This window comes from Schistocerca americana, chromosome 4 (assembly GCF_021461395.2).
Source record: "Schistocerca americana isolate TAMUIC-IGC-003095 chromosome 4, iqSchAmer2.1, whole genome shotgun sequence".
In the NCBI taxonomy this organism is placed as follows: Eukaryota; Metazoa; Arthropoda; class Insecta; order Orthoptera; family Acrididae; genus Schistocerca; species Schistocerca americana.
This window is the reverse complement of record NC_060122.1, coordinates 650,427,944-650,446,022: the sequence shown is the minus strand read 5'-3', so window position 1 is coordinate 650,446,022 and position 18,079 is coordinate 650,427,944. Positions and strand designations below refer to the sequence as shown.

Below are 18,079 nucleotides of genomic sequence, written 5' to 3'. Positions count from 1 at the left end.
CTTGAAATACATTGCAACCTATATTGCTAAATAATTATAAAATATGATGAATCTGTTGAAGTAATATATTCGCTGATTTCTGGTCATTTTATCCAGTGTAATATGATACTCCATTGGGGGGGGGGGGGGGGGGGGGGGCTATAGCCCCCATAGCTCCTCCCCCCGACACCACCCCTGCTAAGTGATCACTTCATTTCACATCCCTACAAAGTGTTACAGCCAGGTATTTGTATGAGTTGGCTGACTCCAAAAGTTTCTCATTGATATTATAGTCGTAGGATACTACATTTCTTTTTCATTTTGTGAAGTGCACAATTTTACATCAGCACAATTTTACATCAGCAAGGTGCCAATCTTTGCACCACTTTAAAATCTTATGAAGATATGACTGAATATTTATGCAGCTTCTTTTAGACTGTATTCCATTACAGAAAACTGCATCAATTGCAAAAAATCTGAGGTTACTATTAATATAGTCTACAAACTTATTAATACACAACATGAACAATAAGGGTCCTCATACAATTGCCTGGGGCACACCAGGAGTTACTTCTACATTTGGCAATGACTATCCATCCAAGATAACATGGTGTATCCTCTCTACCAAAGAGTCCTCAATCCAGTCAAAACTTTCACCTGATACCCCATATGATTATGCTTTAACAATAAGCATAGGAGAGGTACTGAGGCAAATGCTTTTCGGTAATCAAGAAATACTGCATCCACCTGACTGCCTTGATCCAAAGCTTTCAGTATGTCACATGTAAAAAGTGTGAGTTGGATTTCACATCATCAATTTCTTCGAAATCCATGCTGGTTGGCATTGAGGGGGTTATTCTGTTCAAGATACCTCACTACGTTTGAGCTCAGAATATGTTCTAAGATTCTACAACAAACCAGTGTCAAGCATATTGGACAGTAGTTTTGTGGATCACTTTTGCTACCCTTCTTGTAGGTGGGTGTGACCTGTGCTTTTTTCCAAGAACTGGGTGTATTCATTAATGCTGTAGAAGCAGTGGATTATGTTATATGTAAAACATAATCCTGGTATGTTGATTTTGTGGATACATCCCTCTTTCTTGTTTCAGAATTGTGAATCCCACCGTTCAAACTTGAAAACTTTTGAAGGGCCTTAATGAAACGGATACTTTTACATATATAGATGGCTGTGTCATGATCTTTAATTCTTTAAAAATACCTCTACATGATTTTCTGTGAGCAACAGCTTTCTTCTGAAGCTTAAGTGACTGTTTTGCAAAAGTAGTATTTACCAGAATGGCTATCATATCTTAGTAGACTAAGCAAAACACTGTTTCAGCATTGCAACAATATTTGAACATTCTTAATATGTAACAACTCTTGAATAACTTTGTGTTAAGTTTTTCCTTCAATAGGTGTTCATCCTCCCATTATCCTTTTTTTTCCCCCCAATGAATGTGGCTTGTCACTATCGCAACCTTTATGTTGGTTGTAGCTTTGTTTTTTATATGGTTGAAGTTCATCCATACAGTTTTCTCATCATTAACAACTAGACAATCATCTTTAAACCATTTTTTCTGTTACTTCTGTTGTTTTGTCATTTTTTATTGCAGATCTTAATCATTCTTCCCTATCATAAGAAAGCTGGTAGCCTGTGTAAATGCTGTGTTTATGCCATGAATAGTTTTTATGATAGGTCATTAATAAAAACCATGAACAATAGTGGGCCCAGTACTGAACTCTTGGGCTCCCTGTAATTACCTTTTTTATATTCAGAATTGTGCACTTTACCTTTCTGACAAATTTTCGCTCCTTGTTACCTGTCAAGTAAATATGACTAAAACCACTCATAGGAAATGCCACACACACCTTAATGGTTTTAAAAATACTAGATCATAATTTGTAATTTCAGAAACTTTGGGAAAGTCCAAAAACAATACACAGTTTAATGAAATTCATTATCATCTATAGCTTTGGAAACAAGTTTTAGGAAGTTGAAGAAAGCTGTTTCCACTGATCTACCTTTTCTGAAACCAATCTGTGCATTAACAAGAAGTCTGAAGTTTCTAATGTCAAACTTTTCACCACTTTTACAAATTAGTATTACTGTTGATTGCTTAAGTCTGCATGGAAACACTCCTGTTGCAAAGTAGCTATTGATTATGCTAACAAGTTGAGAAACAATATTAGCAGCACTATATTTAATAATTTTGTTAGGGATATCGTCAAATCCACAGATCATTTTACTCTTTAGTTTACTTATAGCCCTTTGTATTTCTTTGGGTGCTAGTGGATATATGGACAGTGTTCTTCCACTACTGGAATTTCTTCCTTGTGTCTGGATGATATTTACTTTTGATCAGGTTCTGAACTACATTAATATAATGGTAATTAAATATATTGGTTATTAGAAACGGATCATAAAAAATTTCAATTCTGTGCTGTATGGTGAATGTATTACTTCCTTTATTGTGTTTGTATGAATGATTACTTATAACTTTCCACACTGATTTCATTTTGTTGCTGTCCTTTCTGAAGTATGGATCATTGTATTGCTTTTTTGCTGCTATTACAGCTCCCCTATACTTTTTCCTATAGTACTTCACACATGGTTTCAAAACAATATGGCACTTTGAAAATTTATACAGCATTTGGAGATTTTCTAATGACTTTGATTTTGCTTGTTATCTGTGCATTTGATTTTTTGTTAATTTTAACTCTCTTCAGATTGAATGAAATAGCACAGCTGCATTTATAATTAGACAAGAATGTGTTGAATCTTACATGTACAGATCTATTGGTTTCCTTGTCCCAATTTACATTTTTTAATGTGAGATTAAAGAATTTAATTCTGTCTTCTTTAATTAATTTTCTCTCTGCATAATTATCATTGTCACATTGCTTGGTAGATTTATAAAAAAATCAGTTTGTGCTTCTTGATCAGTAAAACCTGAATCTGTATCTTCAGCTTTATAGCCACATTTTGATTTATCAGCAAATGTTAGTCAATAGCAGTTTCACTTTTGCTCCAATACCTGGTGGTATGTTCTATAATTATATCCCTATTATATGTTCCTTGCCGATTAACCAGTTGCTCGCCTTTTGTACAGTTATCCCTGAAATTAACATAGAAATCCACAGACACAATTGTGTATTTTGACTGTTTTAAATAGTTTACATTTAAAGAGGTTTTCTAAATTATCAGAGAACACTTTAAAATTGCCAGATGGTGATTTATATATACATGTAATCATAATATTACTTTCTGTTAGCTCAGATAAACAGCACTCAAAACTATACAGGGTGAGTCACCTAACATTACCGCTGGATATATTTCGTAAACCACATCAAATACTGATGAATCGATTCCACAGACCGAACGTGAGGAGAGGGACTAGTGTAATTGGTTAATACAAACCATAAAAAAATGCACGTAAGTATGTTTTTTAACACAAACCTACGTTTTTTGTAAATGGAACCCCATTAGTTTTGTTAGCACATTTGAACATATAAACAAATACGTAATCAGTGCCGTTCGTTGCATTGTAAAATGTTAATTACATCCGGAGATATTGTAACCTAAAGTTGACGCTTGAGTACCACTCCTCCGCTGTTCGATCGTGTGTATCGGAGAGCACTGAATTACATAGGGATCCAAAGGGAACAGTGATGGACCTTAGGTACAGAAGAGACTGGAACAGCACATTACGTCCACATGTTAACACCTTTTTATTGGTCTTTTTCACTGACACACATGTACATTACCATGAGGTGTGAGGTACACGTACACATGTGCTTTCCGTTTTCAATTATGGAGTGGAATAGAGTGTGTCCCGACATGTCAGGCCAATAGATGTTCAATGTGGTGGCCATCATTTGCTGCACACAATTGCAATCTCTGGTGTAATGAATGTCGTACACCTCGCAGTACATCTGGTGTAATGTCGCTGCAGGCTGCCACAATACGTTGTTTCATATCCTCTGGGGTTGTAGGCACATCACGGTACACATTCTCCCTTAACGTACCCCACAGAAAGAAGTCCAGAGGTGTAAGATCAGGAGAACGGGCTGGCCAATTTATGCGTCCTCCACGTCCTTTGAAACGCCCGTCAAACATCCTGTCAAGGGTCAGCCTAGTGTTAATTGCGCAATGTGCAGGTGCACCATCATGCTGATACCACATACGTCGACGCGTTTCCAGTGGGACATTTTCGAGCAACGTTGGCAGATCATTCTGTAGAAACACGATGTATGTTGCAGCTGTTTGGGCCTCTGCAATGAAGTGAGGACCAATGATCCGGTTGCCAATGGTTCCGCACCATACATTTACAGTCCAGTCGCTGTCGCTCTACCTGTCTGAGCCAGCGAGGATTGTCCACGGACCAGTAATGCATGTTCCATAGATTCACTGCCCCGTGGTTGTGAAACCCGCATTCTCTGTTAATGCCCATTGACAGAATTGCACTCGATGATTAAAGTCATCACCATGTAATTGCTGATGTAGCGACACATGAAACGGGTGAAAGCGGTGACGATGCAGTATGCGCATGACACTACTTTGACTCAGTCCACCAGCTCTCGCAATGTCCCGTGTACTCGTGTGGGTTCATGGCCACAGCAGCTAACACACCAACTGCACCTGCTTCTCCTGTGACGGGCCTGTTACGGACCCGTTTGCGTGCTACGACCATACCTGTTGCATACAGTTGGCGGTAGATGTTTTGCAATGTGCGGCACGTTGGATGCTCTCTGTCCGGGTACCGTTCTGCATAAACCCTGCAGGCTTCAGCTGCATTTCGTCGACACTCGCCATAGATGAGTATCATCTCCGCCTTTTCAGAGTTCGAATACACCATGGTCACAGTTCCTACAACACTACACTATCACAGACGTCTGGTAACATGGTGTACTACAGTTGGTCTGCGTGCGGAGACGAATGCAGAATAACAATAGCAGCAAGCGCTACATGCGGACACTGCGACAGCTAGACCAAACCACAACAGTGCACTACAGCCACACTCGTAAACACAGTCGTCATCGTAAACATGTCCCTGCAGATGCTGCTTGCCGACCGTGGCCCGTGTTTGTTACAACACGCTACTGAACGTCGGAGGTTTCAAGCATCAACTTTAGGTTACAATATCTCCGGATGTAATTAACATTTTACAATGCAACAAATGGCACTGATTACGTATTTGTTCATATGTTCAGATGTGCTAACAAAACTAATGTGGTTCCATTTAAAAAAAAACGTAGGTTTGTGTTAAAAAACATACTTCCGTGCATTTTTGTCTGGTTTGTATTAAACAATTACACTAGCCCCTCTCCTCATGTTCGGTCTGTGGAATCGGTTCATCAGTATTTGATGTGGTTTACGAAATATATCCAGCGGTAATGTTAGGTGACTCACCCTGTATATACATGCAATTATTCCTTTCTGTTAGCTCAGATAAACAGTACATTTTTTAAAAAAAGATTTAATACCTGTTCTTGCATAGACACATGTTCCACCCCTTGTGTGTTTCCTTGCAAAAGCTACAAACCTTTTGGAAGTCTGATATTCTAGCAGTACATTTTTGTTTTTGTTGCAGCAAGACTGAAACTTCCTTCAAAGTATTAGTCAAAAGAAAATCTTTTTACAAACTTGATAGTCATGCTCTATACATTATGATGTAGCATGTTTAGCTAATTATAAAGTGCTTTCTTTCTATATTAATTCTTTGAAGTGAAAAGTCCTGTATTCTTTTTGTTTCTGTAATGAGTTTCACACCCCGGGAGTCCTGGCTGTAATCTTCATTGTATTCTTCTGCAGGGGTCTGGGTCATTAGAAATATCTTCCATGTGATGTTTGAAAGCTGTGCTCTGCTGTGTTATTCACCATGATTTTTTTGGCACTGCTTCTTCCCCAGCTCCTTTCTTCTTCTTCTTCTTTTTTTTTCGTGCGACCGCTACGGTCGCAGGTTTGAATCCTGCCTTAGGCATGGATGTGTGTGATGTCCTTAGGTTACTTAGGTTTAAGTAGTTCTAAGTTCTAGGGGACTGATGACCTGAAAAGTTAAGTCCCATAGTGCTCAAAGCCAACCCCCCCCCCCCCCCCCCCCCCCCCCGCCCCACAAGGTTATTGTTTTCTGTGCTGCCTCTTTTCCAGTTATTTGTGCCACCGAAGGTGTAGTTATTGATTATTTTGCTGTTGTTGCTTGTGTTGTTTTGTCAGACTGTGAGTACTCAGTTTTATGGCAGTCAGTTTTTTCTATTGCAAGCAAATTAACTGAGATCAATGGAATAGTGATAGGCTGTCGCATAGCTGAATAATGTAGGTTTGTGCAATTTTTTTCTTTTCCTTTCATAACCAGTTGCAGTTCATGTCTCATGTAATTACTCCTCCTTAAATACTTTATAATAACCACTGTGTTAGCATGACTATACTGGGTTGTGCTTTCCATGAAGAATTTGTTTTTTTTTAATATATTCTATTGTCTTGGTCTGCCCAGTCAAATCTGTAGGGTACTGTACACAGATTCACTTTTCTGTCAGTTGTTTTCAAAAGTAGCTTGTTCACAATGTACTGGGATTCTCTGAAATCAGTTTCTGTGTCATTTTCTCCAGGCAGAATGATGAAACAGTTAAGTTTATTGAAGTTCTTATCTTTTCTCCACTGTTGCTAGAGAGAGGCTGGAAAAATTGATGAAGTAGAATGCCATTCCAGTGCCATTCAGAAGGAAAAAAAAGAAGACATACTTAAAGAGTGAGGTAGAGAAACAAACATAATTGGAAAAGCAAGGAATGAACAGAAGAGTGTGGGGGGCTGAAGGAAAGAAGAAGACATGTGACAATTAGAGCTAGCAGAATGGGTATTCCTCTATACATTTGCCAGATCTGAAGAAAAACCAAGGCAGGGTGTATACGGGGACAAGGAAAAAAAAATTCCCGAATTATTCCCGGATATCCCATTTAAAAAATATGCTTTTTCCTGGGCGAATATACACTTTTTCCATGTTAAGTGACAGTAGGTTTTCAGTAGATTTTCCCTTGGAACTGCAAAACTTATCAATCCTTTGAATGGTTAACATTTTATACAATCGCTTAGAACTTCCGGGAAAAAAAAGAAAAGACGGGGGAGAGAAGTATGGAGAGACTTTTAATTAAAAAAATGAGAGAAGTTTTGGAAGGACCTTTAATTTGCAGCAACATATACGCTGCATATTTTCGTATTATGAAAGTATAAATTCGAATTGCACCAAACACAGCGCGTTAGTTTCCAGAGCGTTGAAACCGAGGTTGTGACGTCATTTTGTAAGCGAGTCGTATCTCAAGCCACGAGGTCTCGCCAGCCGATGACAGCAGCTATTCAGAGCATAAGACATGTGTTATAGTCAGCCAATAGCAAGATCACTGGTTACATAGCGCGAACACACAAGAGGAAAAGTTAACGGTTTACATTAATGTACACAGTACCGTATATCTACAAGAAAAGCTAAGCTTTCACACATTATATTGGTCTCTAAGATTAACACGCTACAACAGAAGTTAAGCTTTCACATGTAATATTGATCTCTTTTGCGTGTGTTACATTTTAAGATACATCACACAACTGTGCCAGTAAATTTAAAATTATGACATAAATGTCTCGGCTCGAAATTCTTGTAAGTGGCTGGTTCTCAAACTGTTCAGTTTCGAACGCTCTATGATTTAGATATCCATCCCACTTTCTCACACTTAACTTATTTCATCTTGCATAAAAAGAAATTTACTTTGAAAGTAACGCTTTTCTAACCACCGTTCGCAGTACTATCCGGAGACTGTTAGAAATAGGTTCAATTTACCAGTTGCCAGAGAGCGCCAGAAAACAGGCATTATTGTGCGTGTGCAACTGCAGTGGTGTAGGAAGCCCACATGTTAGTGTGTATAAAGCACTAAGAGAGCTTACATTACACCGTAAAAGAAACAGGGCATCAGAGGATACTCCAAATTGGAATTTCGTGAACCATACTAAAATGCATGATTCGGCTTGAAGTGCAAATTGGCTTTTTCCAGATTCACAATGAAGTAGGTCCCATCTGATATTAAGCTTTTCAGTGTGGTTTTTGGGATGTAAATTTTCTTGGAGTACCAGTACTCTACGATCTCATTTTTGGTTCTTTATTATGGCATAATGCCATACATGGCAGAAGATGATAACGTGCACTTGAAATTGCACTTGAAATTCAACAAACAGTTGGAACTAGCCAATACTGTAGAATGAAACACTTCATTTCAAATAAAATGACTTCCTCAGCGGAAAGATTAATAAAGCCAAATTTCTTTAGTGAACTTGCAAAAATAACTTCATTGTTCTGCAAGGCGATTAATGCTTGACTGCTCCTAACTTGGAAATAAAATAAAATCAGAAAATTGAAATTAATAATATGTTTTTGCCCTCCGTAATTATGTGAATGTATTTTAATTCAGTTGATAGCTCCCGGCCACAGAAATCCGTTTTGTTTTCATTTGACGTGGGAGCTGTACACGAAGATAAGCAGCGAAGTCACTTAACGTAAACATGGGTCACGTGGAGACTAACCCCTTCCCCACTACAACTCAAACAACTCTGTGAAAGTGCGAATCTGGCAGCTATGGCACGCGAGAAAAATTTTTCTCGTTTGCATCTGGCTGCTTGCTGCTACTCTCGATACAGCTAACAGCCAAACTTCAAGTAGTGGTAGACGGGAGAAGGTACTGCTTATACGCGATCAAATGTGCATGCGCAACAGACCGCTGGCAACTGGTCAAACGAACCTAATGTGAACAGTTGTGACATCATGCTCATAGCAAGCAGTTTATTGTTACAAAGAATTACAGTCTGCGCCCTACGGCCTTTGACATATTTTTGCTATTTGCACACGCTTGTGCGTGCATGGTGTTTTGTTGTTGTAAATTGCACTTTTCCTTTGCCACTAGATTTATTTTTTTCCTTCTCGTTTATATTTTATTGCTGCAGTATCGTTCTCCAGTAGCAGGAAACAATAACATTCTTTGCTAGAGAATCAATTCTGCCGTCAAAATTACAAAAATTTAACTGAAAGCTAAAGCAATGAAAAATTTCCGGAATTCTGAAAAATTCCTGGGTTTTTCCCGGTTTTCTCCTGAATGAGAAAATTCCCGGGTTTTTCCCGGATTTCCCGGTTGTCCCGGGTCGTATACACCCTGCAAGGGTAAAACTTCCATTGTTTTTGCATCTGTTTGCTATTTAGAAACTTTGATAGATCTTATGCTCTTCTTTTTCTTTTAAACACAGTCACAAAACCTTTATTTAATAGTGACCAGTTTTTGGCCATCTTCAAAATCCGTAAGTATGGTGGCATGTGGTGAACAAAGCATACATGAAATTTTTGTAGTACTATATACTGGAATTTTCTGTTGTCTACCATAGGCCTACGAATAACAAGTCACTTCCTTCATATTTAATTAATATGCTATAAAATTCTAATAATTATTCATTGCCAAAAGTGTGCCAATGAGGTTATACACTATGTGATCAAAAGTATCCAGACACACCCAAAACAATACATTTTTCATATTAGGTGCATTGTGCTGCCACCTACTACCAGGTACTCCACATCAGCAACCTCAGTAGTCATTAGACATCGTGAGAGAGTAGAATGGGGCACTCCTCAGGACTCACGGACTTCGAACATGGTTAGGTGATTGGGTGTCACTTGTGTCATATGTCTGTATGCAGCCTTTCCACATTCCTAAACATCCCTAGGTCCACTGTTTCTGATGAAATAGTGAAGTGGAAACCTGAAGGGACACAGGCCGACCTCATCTGTTGACTGACAGAGACCGCCAGCAGTTGAAGAAGGTCTTAATGTGTAATAGGCAGACATCTATCCAGACCATCACACAGGAATTCCAAACTGCATCAGGATCAATTGCAAGCACTATGACACTTAGGCAGGAGGTGAGAAAACTTCTATTTCATGGTTGAGCAGCTGCTCATAAGCCACACATCACTCCGGTAAATACCAGACAGAACTTTGCTTGGTGTCAGGAGCATAAATATTGGACGACTGAACAGTGGAAAAATGTTGTGTGGAGTGACGAATCATGGTACTCAATATGGCAGTCCAGTGGCAGGGTTTGGGTATGGCGAATGCCCAGTGAACGTCATCTGCCAGCGTGTGTAGTGCCAACAGTAAAGTTCGGAGGTGGTGGTGTTATAGTGCGGTCGTGTTTTTCATGGAGGGGCTTGCAACCCTTGTTGTTTTGCATGACACTATCACAGAACAGGCCTACATTGATGTTTGAAGCACCTTCTTGCTTCCCACTGTTGAAGAGCAATTTGGGGATGGTGATTGCATCTTTCAACATGATTGAGGATCTGTGCATAATGCATGGCCTGTGGCGGAGTGGTTACACGACTGTAACATCCCTGTAATGGACTGGCCTGCACAGAGTCCTGACCTGAATCCTGTGGAACATCTTTGGGATGTTTTGAATACCGACTTCATGCCAGGCCTCACCAGTACCTCTCCTCAGTGCAGCACTCTGTGAAGAATGGGCTGCCATTCCCCAAGAAACCTTCCAGCACCTGATTGAAAGTATGCCTGTGAAAGTGGAAGCTGTCATCATGGCTAAGGGTGGGCCAACACCATAATGAATTCCAGCATTACGGATGGAGGGTACCACGAACTTGTAAGTCATTTTCAGCCAGGTGTCCAGATATTTTTGATCATATTGTGTATGTGCCTTACATCATCAAGCTTTCTGTAGGCAATTACAAGAGCACGTGGAAAAGCAATGCCTCCAAATTTCTGATTCTGTTCTTAATATCACTTGAGGTATTACATGTCATGCATTCAATGAAGCAAGTTGTGACCTTCTGCCTCTAGAGAACTCTGAATTGTAGTGCATAATATGGCAGTGTGTAATTTAACTTCGTTGGCATGTGAGAAACAGCATGCTGTAATTGAGTTTCTAACCACTGAAAATGTGTCTCCAATTGAAATTCATAGAAGAATGGAAACTGTGTATGGCAATCATTGTATCAACATCAGTAATGAGTGACATTGGGTTGTTAGTGCTCGTAATGTAGGAAATTGTGGTACCAACCTCAACTTGTGTGACAAAGCTCAGACTGGACAACCACATACTGTAGCCAATGAGACTCATTCTAACTGGGTAGATGAACTCATCAGAAAAAACTATTGGATAACATTGTGACAGGTGATGAAAACTGGGTTCACCATTTTGATCTCCGAAACAAATGAGCATCAGTGAAATTCTGCCAGAAAGTGATCACCAATGCCAAAAAAGTTCCAGACCATCACATTAGTAGGCAAAGTCATACTCCCAGTGTACTGAGATGTTCAGGGTATGGTACATTTGGAATTAATGCTTAATGCACAACTGTAAACTTCACAGGGTATTGTGAGGAGACCCTCAGAAAATTCAAAGTGCTAATTTGAAGAATTCATTCACACATGGACCACCCTCTCTTTCACTATGGCAATGCCAGTTTACAAATTAGTACTGTGACATCTGCGACAACCCAACAGCTTGTGTTTACTGTCACCGATCATACTTCATACAATCTCAACTTTGCCCATCTGATTTTACATCTTTTCAAAACTTAAAGAACACTTTTGACGACTTCGTTTTGATAGTGAAGAAGCAGTGCAAGCAGAGATGAGGTTGCGGCTCTGTCAACAGAGTCAAATATTCTACAGTGACAGTATCAGCAAACTGGTCTCTTGTTGGGAGAAATGTGTTCGTTGCGAGGGTGACTATGTTGAGAAATCAATAAGTAGAGATGACGAATAAAGATGTAGAGTGTTAATAAAGTTTGTTATATTTAAAAAGCTCTAAGAGTTTTCACATAAATGCAGAGGCATTACTTTTCAGCCCACCCTCATATTAAAGCAACTAGACAAAACAACATCAAATTAACAATTTATTTAGTCCTAAATGAACTTTGTTGTTGCAACTGTTCAGATTTTCTAAACAGTCATCATTACATATAGAACATGGAAAACAATGGTCTCCACTAGTCATGATTTAATCTGACTGATGTAGAAAGTGGCATATTAAACAAAAATAAGAATATTTCATATCTTCCTTAGTGTATTAATGGTGCTGATAGGTGAGTAAAGCAAGTTAAAATAATTAAAAGTATAACTGAATTACATTCTCCGCCAGGGTTTTGATTACCTCTTGTCATGCCCTGAAATGAGAAATATCCTACCCACTGTCCTTCCCACCCCTCCTACCGTGGTATTCTGCCGTCCACCGAACCTACACAATATACTTGTCCATCGTTACACAACCCCTGCTCCCAATCCCTTACCTCATGGCTCATACCCCTGTAATAGACCTAGATGCAAGACCTGTCCCATACATCATCCTACCACTACCTACTCCAGCCCGGTCACTAACATTACCTGTCACATCAAAGGCAGGGCTACCTGTGAAGCCAGTCATGTGATCTACAAGCTAAGCTGCAACCACTGTGCTGCATTCTATGTAGGCATGACAACCAACAAGCTGTCTGTCCACATGAACGGCCACCGACAAACTGTGGCCAAAGAACAAGTGGACCACCCTGTAGCTGAACGCGCTGCCAAACATGATACCCCTCATCTCAATGACTGCTTCACAGCCTGTGCCATATGGATCCTTCCTACCAACACCAGCTTTTCTGAATTGCACAGGTGGGAACTTTCCCTGCAATACATCCTACGTTCCCGTAACCCTCCTGGCCTCAACCTTCATTAGTCACTGTCCTCACCCATCCAGCCCCCTCTCTGTTCCCATTCCAGCACTACATAGTCGTCATTTCACCACCACACTCAGTCTTTTAATTTCTTTTATTTTTATGTCTCTCCTTTCCACTACTTACTCACTCCCCCCTCTGCACCTTCTCTCCTACCCTCCGTCTAAACTGCAACACTTCTCTGTCCACCGCTCCCACCATACTAACCCTCCCCTCCCTGCACCAGCCTCCTCCTTATTCCCACCCAGTCGCCGCTCCCATCATGCACTGGTGCTGCTGCTCGCAGTGTAGTTTCAGCTCTCTGAGACTGCGGATGTGTGTGCAAGTTGCGCTTGCGTGAGTGTGTGTGTGTGCGTGTGTGTATGTTTGTCTACTGCTGAAAAAGGCCTTAATGGCCGAAATCTATGATTGTGTGAATCTTTTTATTGTGTCTATCGTGGCTCAGCATCTCTGCTATATGGTGAGTAGCAACTTTCCTTCTCTCGGATTGTAAAAGTATGTTTGCTAGATAGTCCTTTCTGCTCCATAGATTTTTTCACTGAGAAAAGTGTCATTTTTTATAATTAATTGACATATTCCATACTCAAGTGAGACATTACAAACATGAAAATAACTAATTAATTGTATTTTGTATGTATAGTTTGTGATGAAATTTACTTCTTTTCTATATGTCACTTTTGTTTGTTTGTAGGTTATCAAATAATACTGAACATATGGAGGTGGATCTGAATCAGAGTGAAGAAGCCGCAGCTCCCAAACAAGGGGACATAGTGGTTGAACCTGCTTGTAGGAAGTGTGCTTTAAATAGGAAAACAGGCAGCAATGAACACATGTTTGATACTCATGGTTCTTTGTGTAACATTGCCTTGAGATCAGATCATTCTACTTATAGCTTGTGTTCGGTGTCTGACATAGAGGGTAGTTGTCAAGTACCTGTACAATGCTCATGTAAAAAGAACATATTGAAAACATTTTTTTTACCATCCAAATATGATTCTGGATTTATTTCTAAGTCTTCTGTCAAATTTGAGGAATTACACGATGATACTTCTAGAGAAAATACACAGACTAGAGATAAACCACCCTCCACAGAGGGAGGATCTATAAATATTAATCTTCCTGTAAATATAAACATATTAAATCATGTTAATATTTGTTGATAATGATAGTGACATGACCTATTCATTCACTTTCTTTACAGCGAGTATTTTTAAGTAAAATAAGCACGTATTGTAATACAATATTGTGCAGCGGACTGGATGGAAGTGCTCAATGTAATTGTCGTCTATCTCAGTAAGGTCGTACTTAATCCTTCCTGTGACTATCAGTATTTTAAGATACTTTATGTGTATATATGATTATTGTACAGAACAAACATAAAATGTTTCTTAGTGTATAGAACTTTTTATGTTATATTGTTATAGTTTTTTAATTTTTTTAATAAAAATGAGTTGAATTGTGTGTTATGGAATAAAGATCCAATAAAAGCAATTTCTTGTAGCAGAAAATAATTTGTCTGCATTCCATTCTCTGGGTGTGCACTATATTTTCACGTAGAATCTGGAACCAAGTGCCACTTACAAGTGTGGGATTGTCAACAAGAACTAACACTTTACTCCAAAAACAGGTTTAATCAGTGCACGTGGAGCTTAACTGTCTGTCTTAGCAGAGTGTTACTATTTATACATATAGATAAAGTTCTAGTATATTAAATTATTCAATAAATAAGTTCCGAACCCTCCATAAATTGCAACTCTATCAATCAACATTTATGCTCCACAAACCATAGTGAACTGTGTGGCACAGTATGTGTGTCTTGTACCACATATTAAAATTTTTTCTTATTTGATTTGCATATAGAGCATGTGAAGAGTGACTGCTTAAATGCCTTTATGTGCACTGTAATTAGTTTAATCCTGCAGGAGATTGTAGTATACCCTGTATCTCAAGCTTCCTTTCTTAAAATTGTTTCTTAAGTGTAGACACTGTAATTAATTAATCTTACATGGAATTTTAGTATATTCCAAACCTTTTCCCTTGATACTGGTTCTTGAAAATTTGTAAGTAGGCTTTCATGGACTGACGCATACTATCGTCACGTGCCTGTTACTTCAGATTTTTTAGCATCCCCGTGCTGCTTTCCCATGGATCAAACAACCTGTGAGCATTCACACTGGCATTCTTGACTAATGTTCTGTAATGTGTTGCATGAATGACTTTGTAAGTACTTTCCTTTCTACACTTGTGATTGCATTTTTCAGTATCTTACCGATGAACTGAAGCCTACTGCCTGTTGTACCTGCAATTGAACTTATTTAGTCATCCCATTTCATTTCCCTGCAAACAGTTACATCAGAAAACCTGACTGGACCTGATGGTATATGTATATGATTCTACATAGAATATGTGAGAGAGCTCACTCATTTTCTACAGTAATCTGTCATAGGCAGCAGGAGGAACAAAGCGTTCCATGTGAATGGAAAACTGCAGTGGTCATTCCAGTTTTCAAGAAGGGTAGTCGAACAGATGCACACAACTATAGGCCTACGACACTAAAGTCAATAAATTATTTACTGTAGAATTTTGGAATACACATGATGCATGCTTATTATGACTTTCCTGGAATTCAAAATCTCCACTGCAGGAATGACACAAATTCTGCAAACAATGATCATGTCCAATCTTTTACTCTGTTCCTCCACAAGACACAAAATGCAATGGAACTGTTCCTTGACTTACAGAAGGTGTTCGATACAGTTCACATTGTTGCCAACGGAGAAAATATGAGGGTGCATAGTATCAGTCCAGTTTTGTGACTGTATTGAACAGCTCCTTGCAGATAAAACACAGCTTATGATTGTCAATGGAGAGAAATCTTAAGACGTAAAAAGTAGCTTTGTGAGAGATCCAAGAATGTGTTACATAGGAGCATTACTGTTCACAATACGCTATGCCCCAAGTTGTGCTATTATATCTGACCATGAACGGCACCTGAGTTATGTCCTCAATACGTTGCAAGTGCCAGTTGTAGTGTGAGAGCATTACGTTGGAGCTAAGTGAATTCCAGTGTGGGCAAATTGCTGGTGTCCATATGACGGGTGATTGCACAGCTAAGGTAGCTGAAGTGTTTGGTGTTTCGAGAGGCCCCGTATTGAAGATTTATACGACATACAGGGAAAAGTGAAAAAACATCGTTTGCTAAGTCACAATGCAGATGAAAGGGTATGTTGAGTGATGATGACAGACAGTCACTGAAGAAGATAGTGATGAAAAATAAAGAGGACAACAGCTGCACGAAGCACTGCCGAACTGAATGTCGCACTCGTGAACCCTGTCAGTACAAAAACAACACGAAGGAAAGCTGAAATGCCAAAACCAGTCATCAGTCATGCAAATGCCCATAACAGCAAAACATGATGCCAAAGCCATAAAACCTGGTGTCTGGAGCAATGGAAGGAAATCATTTGGTCAGATGAGTCTTGTTTCGTGCTGTTTCTAACTTCTGGCCGAGTTTACGCCCTGAGAGTGAAACATGGGGGGGGGGGGGGGGTTGATGATGATTTGGGGGGGGGGGGGTTGATGATGATTTGGACACCCATATCGTTGTATTCCATGGGCCTATAGGTACTCCGCAAGGTCTCATTACTGCCAAGGATTATCTGATCCCTTGGCTGATCACGTCCATCCCAGGGTACAATTTAACTGAAGGTAGTCACATGGAGAAAATGAAAAGAGTGATCTATATATAATGTGGAAAAACTTTTTATAGCCAAGAGAACATTGATTAATATTTGTTATTGATGACCAGTTTTGACAGTTGGAACTATGTTCTTCTGATCTTCAAAAAAAATTTTGGTTATAAATCGTGTTCCATTAGGAGTTTATCACTCATGTTCAAATGGCTTTGAGCACTATGGGACTCAAGCGCTGAGGTTATCAGTCCCCTAGACTTAGAACTACTTAAACCTAACTAACCAAAGTACATCACAAACAGCCATGCCCGAGGCAGGATTTGAACCTGCGACCGTAGTGGTCGCGCGGTTCCAGACTGTAGCGCCTAGAACCACTCGGCCACTTCAGCTGGCAATTTATCACTCATGGCATATTTTCATTATGGTGGAGGATATACAGCACATTACATGTAGGTTTGTCAGAAGTAAAACCATATACAGATAAAATGGATCTCGTGACAGTGGGCATGTTTACATGTGTAGTACTCCACTGAGGCTTGTTTGTTATTACAATGCATGATGTGTAGCACAAATACAAATATGTACAAATGTTTACATTTACATGACATGTTGTATACATCATGGATACCTCTCAATCTAAGTATCAGTTGAAAATCAGAAGATGACAGTTTCAGAGGTCAAAACAGGTAGTTAACAATAAATATTAACTAACACAATTTTGACTATAAAACATTTATTCCATGGTACAATGTTTTGTATCCCACCTGGAAGGCGGCGTGTGAGTCTGCTCCTGAAAGCTAAAGGGTAGGCCGAATGCAGGAAGCTAGGAGGAGCAGGTGAGGTAGAACACCGGTACTGCAATTAGGGTATAACTCTTTTTACTTTTGTATGAACATCTACAACTGATAATACTTAGCTCTGGCTGAGATGAGCACATAGGTGCAAAGCTGTACATCAGTCAAATCTAATAGCTACTGGTAGCTGGACAAACTATCATTGAAGTAACTGAAGTAACAAAGTCTGCAATGACTAGCCCCCTATGAAGTAGAAACTAAATTGCTTGGTCGCCGGCTCGGAATCAAATGGGCTGAATCCAGAGCTGCACAGCACTGACTAGAGGGCGCTGTTGTCGGTGTCAGTGTCGTAGTGCCAACTTATGAACTTGCACCTATGCTGTGGCATCTTAGCTATTGATACCACATCCCTCCCCCCGAAACGATCCCCCGAAACGATGCACTGTCGTTGAGTAGGGCTTCCAACGGCGGGTTGAGGGACCCAGGGGTGGCGCAGCTGAGGGGGCGGCCAGTGGAACCGCCGGAGCACGCTGTCGACCCGCATCTCCGAATTGCTTCTGAGAGGGCAAGGAAAATGTCTCGTGGAAACCCTGTCCAGGCCGCGCACTGCCACTTGGGTACGCTCGGATGAGGAGGCGGAGCCTTGACCTCCATGACCGACAGCGGCAGCGGCAGCATGATGGCAGCCTCAGCATCCATTGGTTCCAGCACTGCGGAGGAACATGACGGCGGTGGTGGTAGCCAGAGGTGGGGCGTGGTGCCGGCGAGAGGGGCCCGTCTAGTGCAGGTGACCGGGCCGGCAGCGGTGACGACGGCAGGTGCACTCGCAGCAGAGCCTCCATCGGTGGAGTCATGGGCTGAGG

General features: G+C 40.1%; 1 protein-coding gene across 1 annotated transcript in view; it reads left to right on the top strand.

Annotated features, from left to right (window-relative positions):
* LOC124613076 overlaps positions 1-14,221 on the top strand; it is a 111,072-nt gene extending 96,851 nt beyond the window's left edge. The window contains exon 12 of the mRNA XM_047141660.1: positions 13,422-14,221. Coding sequence (XP_046997616.1) covers positions 13,422-13,890 — 469 coding nt within the window. The 3' untranslated portion in view covers positions 13,891-14,221. The remainder of the gene's footprint in view (positions 1-13,421) is intronic.
* The last annotated feature ends 3,858 nt before the right edge of the window (positions 14,222-18,079 follow it).